This window comes from Heterodontus francisci, chromosome 29 (genome assembly GCF_036365525.1).
Source record: "Heterodontus francisci isolate sHetFra1 chromosome 29, sHetFra1.hap1, whole genome shotgun sequence".
Taxonomy (NCBI): Eukaryota; Metazoa; Chordata; class Chondrichthyes; order Heterodontiformes; family Heterodontidae; genus Heterodontus; species Heterodontus francisci.
Window position 1 is genome coordinate 19,182,165 of NC_090399.1, and position 19,264 is coordinate 19,201,428.

The window sequence follows — 19,264 nt, forward strand, 5'->3', positions numbered from 1 at the left end:
ATTTTCGTAACATGATATAAAATCAAAATTGTTGTTTTGGGAAGTGAATGCAGTAAGAGAAGAACTTGCGCAGTGGTTAGCACCGCAGCCTCACAGCTCCAGCGACCCGGGTTCAATTCTGGATACTGCCTGTGTGGAGTTTGCAAGTTCTCCCTGTGTCTGCATGGATTTTTGCCGGGTTCTCCGGTTTCCTCCCACAGCTAAAAGACTTGCAGGTTGGTAGGTAAATTAGCCATTATAAATTGCCTCTAGTATAGGTAGGTGGTAGGGAAATATAGGGACAGGTGGGGATGTGGTAGGAATATGGGATTAGTGTAGGATTAGTATAAATGGGTGGTTGATGGTCGGCACAGACTCGGTGGGCCAAAGGACCTGTTTCAGTGCTGTATCTCTAAATAATAAATAATTAATTCTAATATAATTAGTTAAAATGGCTATAGGAAATCTCCAGATACCTGTCTTGTGGTTAGATCAGGAAAGAGTAAGCCTGGGTTTCAGTTCCTCATTCATTGAATCAATCCTTTTGGCAAGTGTACATGTGTGAATGTTGGGTCATTTCATTTCAACATTTGTTGCTTCCAATCCCACTTGAATAATATTGCCAGGAGCTGTTTGCACGAATGGATCGACAGCTCATGTATCTGAGCCTTTTTTAGAAAAAGGTGTAATATTGTTTTGAAATTGGGATCCTTGCGTGTTTCTACATTTGGCAATGAACAAATGTAGTTTTGGTGGTTATGTTCCCTGAAGTTCTGGGTCAGGTCTTTGGAGTCCCATAGAAGTTTATAGTGCAGGAGGAAGCCATTTGTCTCCTCTTGTGCTAGGTCTTTGCAATCCAAAACTCAAAGCACTTGTATGCTGTTGAGAATTAAATTTTAGTGTAAACTAAGTTGTCAGCTCTGGCTCAGTGGGCAGCCTCTGAGTCAGAAGGTTATGGGTTTAAGTCTCATTCCGGAGATGTGAGCACAAAATCTAGGCTTTCGGATGAGATGTTCAACCAAGGCCCAATCTGCACTTCCAGGTGAATGTAAAATATCTCTATGATTTTGAAGAAGAGGTGGTGAGGGATAAGTATTGGAGAACTCAACCAAAATCACCGAAAAGATTATCTGATCATTATCACATTAGCTGTTTGTGGGACCTCGTGAACAAATTGGCTGCTGCGTTTCCCAAGTTGCAACAGTGACTTCAAAAATAACTTAATTGGCTGTAAAGCGCTTTGGGACGTCCTGGGTCATGGAAGGTGCTGTATAAATGCAAGCCCTTTCCTTACAATATGTCTTGCATGCACTCCCTTGTTGATACTAGAAGTTGACAGATACAGGATATTTGGCAGCAATGACTGCAGTTAACTCCCAACTCGCAAATGCAGTCCCGTTCCAACAAAGGTTTAATCTAGCTAAGAGCAACAACATAGGCCGCGTTATAAATTTGCGTGACCTGATGATCAAGCGCACTGCTTGCAAAGGTTTTATTTGAGGTCCATAAAAGGTTCAACCCAGCAGTCAAAGAAAACAACCAGAAGTTGCAATTACTACTGATCTAGTTTGTAGATAATTGGAGTTCCACTGTACTGTCTGACTGTGCGCTCTTGATACCAAGTATTTGTCGTTTTAACCGCTTAAAAACATTTCCTCCCCCAAACTTGCAGTTGGCTCCCTGACTCCTCCAGCAGCCTCCGGTCTGGATACTTGGATCAAACCTCTGAATGTCTTTGCAGAGGCAGCCAGTGCTGAGGTAAGAAATGTTCCCCAGACTTTTGAGATCAACGTGGTCCAGTTCCTTCTAACTATTTGAGGTAACCAGTAGCTGCATACTTGGAGCTGATTTTTCTGCGTCCTGAATGTTTGGTACAGGCAAGGTAGACAGTGAAGCACTGGCAATGGGTTTTTTCAATGGAGCTAGTTAGCATTTATTGTGTGCCTAGTGCTGAGCAGGAATTGACAGTTTGGAGCTCCACTGACAGGAAAATGACCAGAGAAAAGCACTGTCACACATAGGAGCAGGCTGTGTAATTATCCTGCTCAGTTCCAGGCCAATTTCCCATCTGCTTGTTTTGGTAGGTCCCATGGCCTCTCCCAACACCATTTCTTCACCCCCTCCCCCCCTTCGGAATTGCAGACACAAAGCATGTGCTTAGCAACGGTTCATTGCTTCTCTCGACAACTCATCAATGCAGCATGTAACAGCCAAATAAACCAGAAGGAACCACAATTATTTCTCACCACCCTTCCCCAAAGTCGGTGAATTAGCTGAAATAACTGCTGGAAATACTCAACAGGCCTGGCAGCATCTGTGGACAGAAACAGTTGATGTTTTGCATCGATGACCTTGCATAAGTACTGGGAAAAATTAGAAATGTAATAGGTTTTAAGCAAGTGGTGGGGAAGGGTGGAAAAAGAACAAAAGGAAAGGTCTGTGATGGGGAGAAAGACAGGAGAGATTACGTGACAAAGGAGTTGGTGCAGAGCTAAAGGGAGGGGTAGTGAGACAAGTGCAGATGCAAAAAGTGTCTAGAAGGGGTGTGAATGGCAGAATCGTGAAGAGCTGCCATCTGAAAGCAAAAAAAAAAAGTAATCCCAAAACCAGCGAAGAGAAAAGAAACAAAATAGGATTTGAAATTGAGCTCAGTGAGTCCGAAAGGCTGTAAAGTGCCTAATCAAAAGTTGAGATGCTGTTCCTCGAGCTTGTGTTGAGCTTCATTGAAACACTGCAGGAGGCAGGGATCAGAGAGGGTGCAAGGTGGGGAAATAAAATGACAGGCAATCAGAAGCTCAGGGTCACGCTTGCGGACTAAGCAAAGCTGTTCCTCAAAGTGGCCACCCAGTCTGTTTGGTCACCCCAGTGTAGAGCAGTCTGCATTGTGAACGGTGAATACAGTATATTAAATTTGAGAGAACAAAGAACAAAGAAAATTACAGCACAGGAACAGGCCCTTCGGCCCTCCAAGCCTACGCCGATCCAAATCCTCTATCTAAACCTGTCGCCTATTTACTAAGGGTCTGTATCTCTTTACTTCCTGCCCATTCATGTATCTGTGTAGATGCATCTTAAAAGACGCTATCATGCCCGCGTCTACCACCTCCGCTGGCAATGCGTTCCATGCACCCACCACCCTCTGCGTAAAGAACTTTCCACGCATATCCCCCCCTAAACTTTTCCCCTTTCACTTTGAACTCGTAATTGACTTGTAATTGAATCCCCCACTCTGGGGAAAAAGCTTCTTGCTATCCACCCTGTCTATACCTCTCATGATTTTGTACACCTCAATCAGGTCCCCCCTCAACCTCCGTCTTTCTAATGAAAATAATCCTAATCTACTCAACCTCTCTTCATAGCTAGCGCCCTCCGTACCAGGCAACATCCTGGTGAACCTCCTCTGCACCCTCTCCAAAGCATCCACATCCTTTTGGTAATGTGGCGACCAGAACTGCACGCAGTATTCCAAATGTGGCCGAACCAAAGTCCTACACAACTGTAACATTACCTGCCAACTCTTGTACTCAATACCCCGTCCGATGAAGGAAAGCATGCCGTATGCCTTCTTGACCACTCTATTGACCTGCGTTGCCACCTTCAGGGAACAATGGACCTGAACACCCAAATCTCTCTGTACATCAATTTTCCCCAGGACTTTTCCATTTACTGTATAGTTCACTCTTGAATTGGATCTGCCAAAATGCATCACCTCGCATTTGCCCTGATTGAACTCCATCTGCCATTTCTCTGCCCAACTCTCCAGTCTATCTATATTCTGCTGTATTCTCTGACAGTCCCCTTCACTATCTGCTACTGCACCAATCTTGGTGTCGTCTGCAAACTTGCTAATCAGACCACCTATACTTTCCTCCAAATCATTTATGTATATCACAAACAACAGTGATCCCAGCACGGATCCCTGTGGAACACCACTGGTCACACATCTCCATTTTGAGAAACTCCCTTCCACTGCTACTCTCTGTCTCCTGTTGCCCAGCCAGTTCTTTATCCATCTAGCTAGTACACCTTGGACCCCATGCGCCTTCACTTTCACTTTCTCCATCAGCCTACCATGGGGAACCTTATCAAACGCCTTACTGAAGTCCATGTATATGACATCTACAGCCCTTCCCTCATCAATCAACTTTGTCACTTCCTCAAAGAATTCTATTAAGTTGGTAAGACATGACCTTCCCTGCACAAAACCATGTTGCCTATCACTGATAAGCCCATTTTCTTCCAGATGGGAATAGATCCTATCCCTCAGTATCTTCTCCAGCAGCTTCCCTACCACTGACGTCAGGCTCACCGGCCTATAATTACCTGGATTTTCCCTGCTACCCTTTTTAAGCAAGGGGACAACATTAGCAATTCTCCAGTCCTCCGGGACCTCACCCGTGTTTAAGGATGTTGCAAAGATATCTGTTAAGGCCCCAGCTATTTCCTCTCTCGCTTCCCTCAGTAACCTGGGATAGATCCCATCCGGACCTGGGGACTTGTCCACCTTAATGCCTTTTAGAATACCCAACACTTCCTCCCTCCTTATGCCAACTTGACCTAGAGTAATCAAACATCTGTCCCTAACCTCAACATCCGTCATGTCCCTCTCCTCGGTGAATACCGATGCAAAGTACTCGTTTAGAATCTCACCCATTTTCTCTGACTCCGCGCATAACTTTGCTCCTTTGTCCTTGAGTGGGCCAATCCTTTCTCTAGTTACCCTCTTGCTCCTTATATATGAATAAAAGGCTTTGGGATTTTCCTTAACCCTGTTTGCTAAAGATATTTCATGACCCCTTTTAGCCCTCTTAATTCCTCGTTTCAGATTGCGCCTACAATCCCGATATTCTTTCAAAGCTTCGTCTTTCTTCAGCCGCCTAGACCTTATGTGTGCTTTCAGAAGCGCACATAAGTCACTGGTTCACTTGGAAAGGATGTTTGGGGCCTTGGAAGGTGGGAAGGAGGATGTAAAAGGGCATCTGCTGTGCTTTCACGGTAAGATCTCATGGGAAGGGGGGTGGTTTGAGTAATGGACCAGGTCACAAGTGTCTCTTAGATCCAACCCAAGCGTCATCAAACCTGCTGACAAGGTTGGTGCTGTTGTCTGGCAAAATGACCTCTAGCAGAGGCTGAACGCCAACTCTCCCCCTGCTTCCTTTTGACCCCTGGACTATGACCCCACCTTCAAGCAACATGAAGCCATCGTCTCCAGGACTGTCGCTAACCTCATCTCCTCTGGAGATCTTGCCTCCACAGCCTCCAACCTTAGAGTCACCCATCCCCAAACAGCCCACTTCTACCTCCTTCCCAAGATCCACAAACAGGACTGCTCAGCCTATTCCTGCTCTTCTGAATTGATTTCTTCCTATTGACAGTTTTTTCCCACCCCTTATCCATTCCCTCTCCACCTACATCCGTGACTCCTCCGATGCCCTCCATCACTAACTGTTTCCAGTTTCCTTGCCCTAACCATCTCCTTTTCACCATGGACAACCAATCCCTTTACACCTCCGTTCTCCACCAGGATGGTCTGAGGGCTCTCCGCTTCTTCCTTGAACTGAGGCCCAACCAGTTTCCATCCAGCGCCCTCCTCTGCCTGGCTGAACTTGTTCTCATGTTGAATAACTTCTTTAACTCCACTCAGTTCCTCCAAGTACAAGGTGTTGCCATGGATAAATGCATGGGTCCTAGCTATGGCTGCCTTTTTGTAGAAAATATGGAACAATCCATGTTCCAGTTTTAGTCAGGCCCCTCCTTCACCACTTTTTCCAGTACATTGACTCTATCGATGCCGCTTCCTGCTCTTGGCCTGAACTAGAAAATTTCATCAACTTTGCTTCCAATTTCCACCCTTCTCTTGGCTTCACAAGGTCTATATCTAACTCTTGCTTTCCCTTCCCCACTTTCTCTGTTTCCGTTTCTGGGTATAGGCTAACGACAAGTATTTACTATAAGCCCACTGACACTCACAGCTACCTCAAACATACTTCCTCACACACCCTGCTTCCTGTAAGGACATTCTTCCGTTCTCCCAGTTTCTCTGTCTATGTTGCAGCTGTTCTGATGATGCAACCTTCTATACTAGCGCTTCTGATATCCCTTCCTTTTGCCTCAATTGATGATTCCCAACCTCTGACCCCACCCAACCGTGCTTGACAGGGCCCCTGACTGCCATCCCATTTCCCCCCACTTCACTCCTTCCATCCCCTCTCCCAGAATCATGATAGAGTTCCACTTGTCCTTGCCTTCCACCCACCAGCCTCCATATCCTGTCATTTCTGCCACCTCCACTACCAAACATATCTTCCCCTCTACTCCCCTTTCAGCATTCTAAAGGGACTGTTCCCTCCTTGAGATCCTAGTTCATTCTTCAGTCATCCCCAACACCACCTCACCTTCCCACAGCACCTTTCCATGCAAGTGCAGGAGTTGATGCAACTGCTGCCCTGTTACCTCCTCTCTCTCCTCACCGTCCAAGGCCCCAAACACACACTCCAGGTGCAACGGCAGTTTACATGTACTCCTTTCAGTTTAGTATACTGTATTTGCTGCTCAGAATGCAGTCTGGTCTACATTGAGGAGACCAAACACAGATTGGGTGACTGCTTTGCAGAACACCTCCGCACAGTCCACAAGAGTGACCCTGAACTTCCAGTTGCCTGTCATTTTAGTTCTACACCTTGCACCCACTCTGACCTCTGCCTCCTGCTGTGTTCCAATGTAGCTCAACCCAAGCTTGAGGAACGTTCTGATGAAAGGTCACTGACCTGAAACATTAACTCTGCTTCTCTCACCACAGATGCTGCCAGACCTGCTGAGTATATCCAGCATCTTTTGTTTTTATTTGAGGAACGGTAACTTATCTTTTGACTCGGCAATTTGCAACCTTCCAGAATCAACATTGAGTTCAACAATTTTAGACTGTATCCTCTCTCCCTATTATGTTACCTTTTCTCTTTGCTCTCCTTTTTCTTTTGTCTTTGCTTGTGGACAGCAGCTGTTCATGATTTTTCCATTCACGCCTCCTTCAAACACATCTTTTGTTTCTTCCCTTGGCCTATTACCACTTTGGCCTTCATCCATTTTGTCGTTTCATTTCTTCACCCTATCGGACCTTCCCTTTTTGTTTTCCCCAACCTTCACTTGCTTAAAACTTATTACATCTGTAACTTTTCCTAGTTCTGATGAAAGGTCATTGACCTGAAACATTAACTCTGTTTCTCTCTTAGGTGCTGCCAGACCTGCTGAATATTTCCACTTTTTCTGTTACTTCAAATTTACAGTATTTTTTGCTTGTATTGTATTTAGTATTAGTGTTGAACTAATGTTGGTTGAGATGATGGTGTAAAGGTGCTTCCATTGGTCTTGGAGCCTCTGGCTACAGAGGGAGGAAATTGATCAGGGTTCCTGCCTCTAGTTGGTATTCAGTGACCGATGCTGCAAAGTCCTGGTATTTAAATGTCATGGAGACAGGTTTCCCCATTTCCTCCCCTCCCCTTCTGTAAAGGTTGAATGGCCTGCTGGCACTCACTGTGTAAGCTCACACACACAGAATGGTCACTTGAGCAAGTTATTGGAGAGCAACTGGCATCCATGAAATGATACTCCCAATGACCTGAAGTCTTCATTTCAGGAGGGGAGGAAGTCTCACAAGTCGAGTTTGATTTGCTTCTAGAAATGCTATTGCAGTCTTTGAAGGGTTACTTAGCTTTAAGTGAGAGAAACTATTGAAGGCACTGGCCATGGTTTATAGTTGCTTAGGAAAAGGTAATGAGGTAATGCCTTATATCTTAAAAGGACAGTGTAGTTTATGCATCTTGATTAAACTACAGCGTGTATGTCTCTGCCGTTTGTTTCAAGGCCAGCCAGACTGACAGTGGGGTGGATTTGAGCAGCGACTGTCAGGTCTCATCAACCAGTTCCTCGCAGCGTAGCTCTCCAGCCAGCAGCCTGAAAACAGACACCGGGGAGCGTGTTGGGCTTATTAACCGGATCGGCACAAAAGTGGTCGAGATTCGATCGGCAGAAAACCAGCTCCCAGAACCCAAAGAGCAGAGACAGAGACCTGCTAGGACAGGAGCACTGAAAGAAAATAAGGTATAGCACTTACTGTCATGACGTAGCCTCATTAGCCACCTTGTCTGCTACACAGCACCTCTCCTGAATGCGCACATTTTACTGGTCACCAGTGACTTTTGGAACTGACCTTTCTTCTTTCCTCACCACCACCCACCCGCTCCCTCCCCCGCCCCCACCCAATCCCCATCCCCAGTAGCCATTCTTCATGTGTGACTCTAAACAGCGAGCTTCAGCAGGCTTAGTGCTTCGTAGAGGGAATTGCACCCGTTCTGATGCTGTTACCCGTAGCGTGCGTGTGTGTGTGTACACGAACACAAGTGGGTGCATTCACAGAAGCATGCTCTCTTACTTGCTAATTGGGGTCTCTGGTGAGCAATTTGGAGCAAGAGTTCTGGCTGATTTTATTCCTGTGCCCCCACCCCAAACTGATTACAAACATGGGACCTTCTGGTTTGTATGGTGCAGGGCAATATTAAAAAAAAAAGTCTTCAAAGTGTAGGAAGTTAAACCTCTAACCATAGGGTGTGAAGGATTATTAATGTCTTGGGTTTTAATGTACAGTGTGGCAAAACAATTAAAGCTAATGGAGTGCAAGGATGTATAGTCAGACCAGTGGATTATTAATCTGTAGAAGTTATGCAAAAGCTTTCAAACCATATTCTGGTCACCACACCTCCTAAATAAATAAATCCATGTCGTGGAAGTGGGTTGCTGGTCCTCCATTTCTTGTCCTCGTTTTAAATCCCTTTATGGCCATTCCTCTCCCTATTGTAGTTTCTTCCCGCCCCCCCCCCCCCCCCCCCCCCAGTGCTTGCCATTCTCTGACTCTGACCAATTGTGTTTCTCCATCTCCGACTACAGCACTGCCCGCCATGCTTTCAGCTGCCTAGGGCCCATGCACTGGGATTCTCTCCCTAAACCCCTCCTCTCCCTCTCAGCCTTCTCCTTAAAATCCACATCTTTGACCAAGTTTTTGGTTGCTCCCTCCTCTCTTTCCTACCCCCCCCCCCCTCCCCCCCCCCAAGCCTCCCATTTCCCATGACTAATCATTTGGCTTGATGTCCATTTCTTCGGATGATGTCACTATGAAGCAGCTTGGGGAATCTCTTTACATTAATGGTGATCTATAAAGGAAAGTTCTTTCTTAAAGTGAGCTTGGTGTAGCTATCAGCATGAACTCCGTTTGCTCAGTGATAAATGACATGTCAACTAATAAAGGTAAACCTGGTTTTATGATGCTGGAGCAAGGATTCTAGATGTATGGACATTGAAGAAGAAATGGTGCAGGTGAGCAGCATGGGGGGTGAGTTTCTTTTTCCATGGGTGGAGGGAGAAGTGGATTGTGAAGGGTAATGGCAATTGTAATGAGGATCTGGCACCCAAGGATAAACTGAGTAATTGTGATTTTTATTTAATCACAGGTTTACTGTGTAGATTGTGACCCTTTCAAAAGTCACCTGACTGATTCTGTTTTCATTGAGAGTTTCAGTTATGCCCCATTAGCAGCTTTTTAAAAAATATTTAAGAATTGTGTATGTGTGGTTTGCCTGTGGGGTGTGATGAAAGAGGTAAATGTTGCACTGCCCATACTCAACTTTAATCCCTCCCATCTCCTTTTAACTTAATTTTTCTTGGCTGTGCACAGGAACAAGCTTAAAGGAGCATGTTGTAGAAATTATGTTTCTGATATCCATAACAAATGTAGTTTAATTATTTCAAGCAGAGTGATTACCTGAAGTCCACTCTTAAATAGCCTGATGGTCTTGAGCATGTTTCTCCCAACTACACCTAACAAGTAGATTTCAAATGCAGCTTTTCTTGAGTAAGTAGTGGCTAGTGGTAGTGATGCTTTGCTGCCACACTCAGCCCTGCTGATGAGGTTCATATGTGCATTGATGCAGTTTATATTGCAAACATCTTCTGGCATCATGGACTGAGTTGGCAATGTGCCAAAAACTGAAGTAGAGTTGACTGTCATGGTGCATAACCATGTGACCAGTGTAGTAGCAAAATACTGTTGGGTCGTAGAGTCCAGTGGTTCAGCTATTGAGCTTCTAGGATTAGGGAATCTATTTTCTCATTGGGCTAAATCTTAGTCCTGATGGAAAGAGAGATGGATCTGAGGTATAAATATAAAATTTTAAATGCACTTTCTATGGATTTCCTCATTTCTTTTTTATAAGTGTTTAAGCTGCTTGCAATGTCTCTGTGAGGAAAAAAAATTGGTAACTCTTTTTCCCCTTGACGCTCTCTTGGTGACATTGAACAGAACATATGGCCAATCTGAGGGGTCTTGTATGCATTTTCTAAGCAGTTCTTTATTTGCTTGCCAGTTACAAGCATATTTACTATAGGCTGCTATTGTGCAGAAGAATCTGCTCCAGATTGACATCGGTTTGATTCTGAAGGAGTAATCTTTGGAGGGCGACTGGTAGAAATCCAGACTGGCATTCTGTACAAACTTGGTTGCAGAAGCCATCTGTGCGTTTCCCAGGGAGGGTAGCAGTCCTCCATGCTGCCCTTGCAGACTGAGCAGAGCGTTACAGTGGAGCAGACTGGCGAGCTGAACTCTAGCATAATTAATCATTTGTTTTCACTGTTAGTCTATTCCTGGTGATTAGAAGCATTTTCTGCTTAAAAACTGGAATATTCAACTATTTAGCAAGATGACATTTTTGAGTATTTTTGGTTCTAATCGAACTGATGCGACAGTGCTAGGACAGATTAATTCTTTGTCTTTTCATAAACTTTGCATTAAAAGTCTTTATTTCCTCAAGTTTCAGGAGTCTGCCACTGAGCTGAGTAAAGAACATAAACCTGGACCAATCGGAAATGAGCGTTCACTGAAAAATAAGAAGGCAAGAGAAGGACAGCAGAAAGAGTGTCCCGAGGTGGCTGCAAAGGCTGTCGGCTTTTCTATAAGCAGCAGACCAAAATCAAAACCTGACCCTGACTTACTACTGGAGACAGAAGTTGCTGTACCGCCTATCCAGTTTGGAGTGAGTGCAAAGGTGAGTGACTTGATTTTAAATTGAAAAATTTTGAGTTTGTTGACCTTGGATCCTAGTTCACCTTAGTCTTTGGCAGGTATTACATTTACAACAACCGTAACAACGATCACTTTGAAAGTGTCTCTCAGAGTGCTTCAGGGATTAAGCAAAGAACAAATCCAAGCAGAAGAGAAAAGGAGGAAGAGTGAAAGATTTATTGGGGATGGGGGCATCAGCTAGATTGAACAGTATTTTTGAGAAGCCTTTTGAAACTCTGGTGAGATCTAGGACAGGCTTCCATAGAGATGTGGCATGGGAACTGAAGATCCTCATTCATAGTTTAGTAAAGAGAATGGGAAATGAATAATAGTGTCAGAGCAGCAGAGGAGGTACGCTCAGCGATGTATGACCAGAGGAGATCGCTAAGGAAGGGCAAGGCAAGAACAGGAAAATGGTTTTGTAGGATCCTCGGGTTTGAAATGGGGAATATGCAGACATAGAAACAGGAGTAGATTCAGCCCTTTGAGCCTGATAGGTTAGATCATCGCTGATTTGTATCGGGATCATAGGAGCAGGAGTAGGCCATTCAGCCCATCGGGCCTGCTCTGCCATTTGATACAATCATGGCTGATCATTCACTTCAGTGGCTTCCCACACTGTCCCCATATCCCTTTTATGTCATTGGTATTTAGAAATTTGTCAGTCTGTCCTTTGAGCATACTCAGTGACTCAGCTTCCACAGCCCTCTGGGGTAGAGAATTCCGAAGAGTCACAACCCTTTGAGTAAAGAAATTTCTCCTACACTCGGTCCTAAGTGGCTTCCCCCTTCTTTTGAAATTGTGTCCCCTGGTTCTAGACTCCCCAACTAGGGAAACATCCTGCCTTCATCTACCCTGTCTATCCCTTTAAATATTTTGTAGGTTTCAATGAGATCGCCCCTCATTCTTTGGAACTCTAGAGAATACAGGCCCAGCTTCGCCAATCTATCTCCATAGGACAGTCCCGCTATCCCGGGAATAACTCTGGTGCACCTTCATTGCACTCCCTCTATGGCAATAATATCCTCCCTAAGGAAAGGGGACCAAAACTACGCACCGTACTCCAGGTGCGGTCCAACCAAGTTTCTATACAATTCAAGCAAGACTTTGCTACTCCTATACTCAAATCATCATGTGATTAAGGCTAACATACCATTAGCCTTCCTGATTGCTTGCTGCACCTGGGTGTTAGCTTTCAGTGACTTATTGACAAGGGCACTCGGGTCCCTTTGGACATCTACACTTTCTAATCTCTCGCCATTTAAGGAATACTCTGCACATCTGTTCCTTCTGCCAAAGTGGATAACCTCACATTTCTCTACATTATATTCCATCTGCCACGTTCTTGCCCACTCACTAAGTCTTTCCTGATCCCCTTGAAGCCGCTTTGCATCTTCCTCACAACATACATCCCACCTAGTTATGTGTCATCCACGAACTTGGAAATATTACACTTGGTCCCTACTTCCAAATCATTGATATATATTGTGAACAGCTGGGGCCCAGGATTGATCCTTGTGGTACCCCACTAGTCCCAGCCTGCCAATGTGAGAATGACCTGTTCATTCCTGCTCTCTGTTTTCTGCCCATTAACCAATCCTTAATCCATGCCAGTACATTACCTCCTATCCATGTGCTTTAATTTTGCTAACCAACCACCTGTGGAGGAATTTATCAATAGCTTTCTGAAAATCCAAGTATGCAATGTCCACAGACTCCCCTTTATCAATTCTGTTAGTAACATCCTCATAAACTGCAGCAGGTTCATCAAACATGATTTCCCATTCATAAATCCATGTTGACTATGCCCAATCAGATCATTATTATCCATGTCCATTTATCACATCCTTGAGAATAGATTCTAGCATTTTCCCTACTAATATAAGGCTGAGGTCTGCAGTTCCTTGTTTTCTCTCTTCCGCCCCCCCCCCCCCACCCCCACTTCTTAAATAGTGGGGTGACATTTGCTACTTTCCAATCTGCAGTAACTGTTCCAGAATCTATGGAATTTTGGAAGATAATCAATGCATCCACTGTCTCCATAGCTACCTCTTTCAACACTCTCTGGGATGTAGAATATTAGGTCTTGGGGACTTCTGAACTTTCTGCCCCATTAATTTCTCCTATACAGCCTTCTTGCTAATACTAATTTCCTTCAATTCCTCATTCTCCCATGTTCCTTGAATCTCTAATTCTGGGAGATTTCTTGTATCTTCCTCAGCGAAGACAGACCAAGTAATCATTTAGCTTCTCTGCCATTTCTCTTCCCCATTATAAATTCTCCTAACTCTATGACTGTAATGGACCCACATTTGTCTTAGCCAAACGTTTCCTTTTTATGTACCTATATGAGCTTTTATAGTCTGTTTTTATGTTTTTTGCTACTTTGCATTCATATTCTATTTTTTTTTATGTAGAGATACAGCACTGAAACAGGCCCTTCGGCCCACCAAGTCTGTGCCGAGCAACAACCACCCATTTATACTAACCCTACAGTAATCCCATATTCCTTACCACCTACCTACACTAGGGGCAATTTACAATGGCCAATTTACCTATCACCTGCAAGTCTTTGGCAGTGGGAGGAAACCGGAGCACCCCACGAAAACCCACACGGTCACAGGGAGAACTTGCAAACTCCGCACAGGCAGTACCCAGAATTGAACCTGGGTCCCTGGAGCTGTGAGGCTGCGGTGCTAACCACTGTGCCGCCCTTTATCAGTTTCTTGGTGGTCCTCTGCTGTATTGTAAAATCCCCCCCCCCCCCCCCCCCCCCAATCCTCAGGTTTACTACTGTTTCTGGCAACTTTATAGGCCTTTTCTTTTAATCTGAGACAATCTTTAGCTTCCTTTGTTAGCCACGATTGATGTCATTTTGGGTTTTGTGCCTTGAAGGAATGTATAGTTACTCTAAACTGTAATTCTTTAAAGACTATCCATTGCCTATGTACTGTCATACCTTTTTTAATGTGTTTTCCCAATCCACCTCAGCCAATTTGCTCCTCATACCTTCATAATTTCCTTTGTTCAAATTTAACACCCTGGCTTCAGATTGAACTACCTCACTTTCAAACTTGATGTAAAATTATATCATATTATGGTCACTCATCCATAAAGGTTGTTTTACAACAACATTATTAATTAGCCCTTTCTCATTACATAATGCTAGATCTAAAATAGGCTAGTTGGTTCCTCAACATACTGCTTTAGAAAAAATATCCCGAACACCATCCCCAGAAGCTTGTCCTCCACCGCATTAGTTCTCATTAGGTTTACCTAATCTGTGCAGACTGAAGTCACCCATGATTACTGTATTACCCATGCTGCATGCTTCTCTAATCTCCTAATTGATACCATGCCCCACACTACTACTGCTGTTTGGTGACTTATAAACAACTCCTAACAATGTTTTCTGCCCCTTGCTGTTTCTTCATTCCACCCAAACAGATTCCACATTTTTGTTCTTCCGATCTGAGATCCTGCCTTACTAATGTACTGATCCCATTCCTCCTTCTCAGTGCAACACCAGCTCCTTTTCCTTTTTGCCCGTCCACGCTAACTGTTGAATATCCTTTAATATTCAGTTCCCAGTCTTGGTCACCCTGTAGCCAGGTTTCTGTGATGGCAGTTAGTTCATACCCATTGCCTCTTTTTGTGCCTTTAAATCATCTACCTTGTTGCGAATGCTGCGTGCATCTTAAATTCATCTATGCGCCTTGGTTTGTTTAGACTGAATTTAATAAACTTGCTGAAAGCAAAGATAAATTTCTGATCTCCAGAGATGAGGATGCTGTATCAAAGGTCAGGTAGCAGATGCGTACTGAGATATTGTCCCTTCTTTTGAGCTAGTCTCGCCATGTATTGTGCATCAATTTGGCTCATTTCCATTAATAAAAACAAGAAATGCTGGAACCACTCAGCAGGTCTGGCAGCATCTGTGGAAAGACAAGCAGAGTTAGCGTTTCGGGTCAGTGACCCTTCTTCGGAACCGTTCCGAAGAAGGGTCACTGACCCGAAACGCTAACTCTGCTTCTCTTTCCACAGATGCTGCCAGACCTGCTGAGTGGTTCCAGCATTTCTTGTTTTTATTTCAGATTTCCAGCATCCGCAGTATTTTGCTTTTATTTTATGGCTCATTTCCATGGTTGTCTATGGGCCAGAGACGTCCAATACCATGATTTAAGTGCTTCAGAATTTGAGGCGACCATCCACTGAGTTGAGTGCTGTATTACCAGCTATTTCTTGAAGGTCCCATGGCACTATATAAAGAGCAAAGATTAGCTCCCTTATCTGTTCCCTACATTCTTCCATCAATCAATTGCATCAAAAACATATTAATTGGCCATGCATCACGTTGCTGGCATAGAGTAGCTGCTGTATAATGCACTTCAGAGGAAGCTTTCCTCTGCATCTGGCCCTGAGTGGGAAACTCCTGAAGCTGGTATGCAATTCATTTTATTGAAAAGCAAAATTAAGTCAGTATAGGAGAGTGATGTATAAAACAGCAACTTGATAGGTAAGGGATGACGCTGATAGTGAGTGGGGACAAAATGCTGCTGGCAAATCATCATGGAGTCACAAGCAAAGTTGTTGGAATTGTCACTCTTTGGGGAGAAATTTGATAAATCAATGCTAGGGAAATAATGATGGACATTAGATGTCCTGGAACAGGCAGATGTGTCTGCCTTTAAGGTTACAATCCAATTGTTCAGAGGCTGCAGATTGGAGTAATGTGTCCAATTCAAGAGCAGTGGCCCTCCATATTGAGAGAGAACTTCCCACCACTGTTGAAGTAGCAGGTGGTCCCTAATGTTTTAATTGTTTTCAAAAGCTTGGAAAAAATGCAAATTTTTTTAAGCTGATTTAAAGGAAAGGCAGTACTTATTTTTTAACAATTACCATACCAAAAGGGCCATTTTTGAGTGTCGGTAAGCTGCAGAGAACTCATTGTTGCTTCTGTATCCTCCTCTTCCTTTTCAGGATTCTGACTTCAGTTTGGCTGTAAGTACCTTGCCCAGATCCACAAGTTCACCGCCCAGCACCCTGCAGAATGCTGCCAGCAATGATGTACGTACTGCCTGATCTGCAACCTCATTTACACATCCTTTTGTAATACCTTGCTGATACGGTGCTTTAGAAAACATTGCTACTTCATCAGCTGTTTCTTGAAGAACCTACCTTCCTACATACACACATGTGCGCACACATCTCTGGATCATTTGCCTGAGGACTAGAGAATTACAAACATTACACCCTTATTCAAAAAAAAAGGGTATAAAGATAAGCTCAGCAACCACAGGCCAGTCATCTTAACTTCGGTGGGAGAACTTGCAGAAAAAATAATTTGGGACAAAATTAATAGTCACATGGACAAATGCGGATTAATTGAGGAAAGCCTCATGGATTTCTTGAGGGAAAATCATGTTTAACTTGCTGGAGTTTTTTGAGGAGGTAATGGAGGGTTGATGAGGGCAATGCTGCTGTTGTAGTGTATGTGGACTTTCAAAAGGCGTTTAATACAGAGCCACACAACAGACTTGTGCGCAAACTTTTAGCTCATGGAATGGAAGGGACAGTAGCAACATGGATGCGAAATTGGCTGCGTGACAAGAAGCAAAGAGCAGTGGTTAATGGATGTTCTTTGGGCTGGACAGAGGTTTGTAGTAGAGTTCCCCGGGAATCGTTAGGGCTCTTGCTTTTCCTGATATATATTTATGACCTAGACCTTGGTGTACAGGGCACAATTTCAAAACTTGGAAGCATTGTGAACTGTGAGGAGGATAGTGTAGAACTTCAAAAGGATGTAGACAAATTGATGGAATGGGCAGAGAGGTGGAAGATGAAGTTCAATGCAGAGAGATGTGAAGTGATTCATTTTGCTAGGAGGAACATGGAGAGACAATATAAAATAGAGTACAGTTCTAAAGGGGGTGCAGGAGCAGAGGGACCTTATGTGCATAAGTCAGTGAAGGTGGCAGGACAAGTTGAGAGAGTGGTTAATAAAGCATACAGTATCCTGGGCTTTATTAATAGGGGCATAGAGTACACGACCAAGGAAGTTATGCTGATCTTGTATAAGACACTAGTTCGGCCTCAGCTGGAGTATTGTGTCCAGTTCTGGGCGCCGCACTTGAGGAGGGCATTGGTGAGAGTACAGAAAAGATTCACGAGAATGGTTCCAGGGATGAAGAACTTCAGTTATCAAGATAGATTGGAGAAGTTAGGATTGTTTTCCTTGGACAAGAGAAGGCTGAGAGGTGATTTGATAGAGGTACTCCAAATCATGAGGGGTCTGGACAGAGTAGGTAGAGAGAAACTGTTCCAACTCATGAAAAGATCGAAAACAAGAGGGCACAGATTTAAAGTATTTGGTAAGAGAAGCAAAACTGGCATGAGGAAAAAGATTTTCGCCCAGCGAGTGGTTAAGGTCTGGAATGCACTGCTTGAGAATGTGGTCGAGGCAGGTTCAATTGCAGCATTCAAAAGGGAGTGAGAGTGTTGTTTGAACAGGAAGAATGTGCAGGGTTACGTGGAGAAGGCAGGGGAATGGAACTGGGTGAATTGCTCTTTCGGAGAGCCGGTGCGGACACAATGGGCCGAATGGCCACCTACATTTACAATTCTGAGAGCAATTTAGGGTGCTTCTAAGGTCCATCATTCAGATAAGAAAGACTTGCATTAAAATAGCACTTTGCATGACTACTGGACGTCTCAAAGCACTTTGCAGCCACTTAAATACTTTTGGGCAGAACAAACTCCCACAACAGCAATGTGCTGATGACCAGATAATTTATGTTGATTGAAGGATAAATATTGGCCAGAACACCAGGGAAAACTTTGTGTTCATTGTACAAGTGCACCCAAGTAACAGTAGGGAGGGTGCTGCAGTTAGCCTCTGCACCCCAGGATTTGGTGGGTTTGCTGCTGGTCACTTTACAGTGCCCCTGACGACTACTGTTCCCACATGTGCACTTTCAAGATCAGCTGCTAAGTCACCTTCCAGCATTTACTGTCGAGGCTCAGGTAAGAGGATTAGCTATCTGGTAGAGGTATTGGAGGGCAGCCCACTGTGTCTGAATCTTCAGTAGAATAAAGAAGTTGTAATTGCCCACTGCCCTTTACTTCAAATTTGCATATTAGTTTACACCCAAGAAATGAGATCTTTCCCTTGTGCTGTGTGTGAGCATACCGTAATACGTTTTGAGTAGGAATTCAATTGTTTTTATGTTTTATGGAACAATGTACAGAATATTGGTTTACGAGCAAATGATTCTGAAGTATCAAACCCTGTAATTAGCAGCAGGAGTTCTTGAGGAATGAGCCCAGGTAACTGGCTTAAAATCATTGAGAATTTAAATATTTTTTTTCATGAAGCTGCATTTTGCAGCGACATAGCCACCAATTGCATTCCAGTACTTTTCCAAATATTCATCCAGTTCTTCTTTGAATTGAGAAACTGGGTCTGAATAGGATGTTCTTTCATGGACTTTAGAGCCCTATTCTATCTTGACTCAGCACCCACAAATTAGCACTTTGCAGTAGGAGCCTTGGCTTTTATTTCTGCACCACCCCACCCCCATCCCAAACCCAGAGGTACTGGGGTCAATTGCAGTAACTGTTTCACTGCACCCATTGCTAGCCCAGAACCTTGGAACTTCCTGGTTATCTCGTATGTGCTACCTTTACGAACTGGACCATCATGGGGAGCTGTCCTCTTTAACGTGTATACTTTTGGTTTCACTTTTTGGGTAGGGGAGGTGATTGTGCTAATGCAGGAGTGCAGGTGAAAAGCCAACATCCACGTGGGTGAAGAGAGTAAAAGTGACAATGTGGCAGAAGCAGTAGTGGTACTTTGGTGTTCCCAGACTTTAGTCTTGGTAGCCTACAGATTACATAGCAGATGAATACAATGTGGTGAAGTGTGAAGTTATCTGCTTTGGATGAAAAAGCAGAATATTTTTGAAGAGGGACTGGGAAATGTTAATATTCAGAGGTACCTGGCTGTCTTTGTATATCAATCACAGGATGTAAACATGCAGATACAGCAAGCAATTAGGAAGGCAAATGGTATGTTAGCTTTTGTTACAAAGGGGTTAGAGTAAAGAAGTCTTACTACAATTGTACAATGCATTGGTGAAGCCACATCTGGAGTACAGTATGCAGTTTTGGTCCCCTTGC

General features: G+C 44.0%; 1 protein-coding gene across 10 annotated transcripts in view; it reads left to right on the top strand.

Moving 5' to 3' along the window:
- LOC137346170 (protein PRRC2A-like) overlaps positions 1 to 19,264 on the top strand; it is a 186,222-nt gene that overhangs the window by 122,747 nt on the left and 44,211 nt on the right. For 8 of the 10 annotated variants that reach the window (XM_068009536.1, XM_068009544.1, XM_068009542.1 and 5 more), the window contains 4 exons: positions 1,652 to 1,737; positions 7,840 to 8,076; positions 10,836 to 11,069; positions 16,067 to 16,153. In XM_068009536.1, the coding sequence (XP_067865637.1) occupies positions 1,652 to 1,737; positions 7,840 to 8,076; positions 10,836 to 11,069; positions 16,067 to 16,153 (644 nt within the window). The remainder of the gene's footprint in view (positions 1 to 1,651; positions 1,738 to 7,839; positions 8,077 to 10,835; positions 11,070 to 16,066; positions 16,154 to 19,264) is intronic. The other 2 variants (XM_068009539.1, XM_068009543.1) reach the window with 2 other exon arrangements.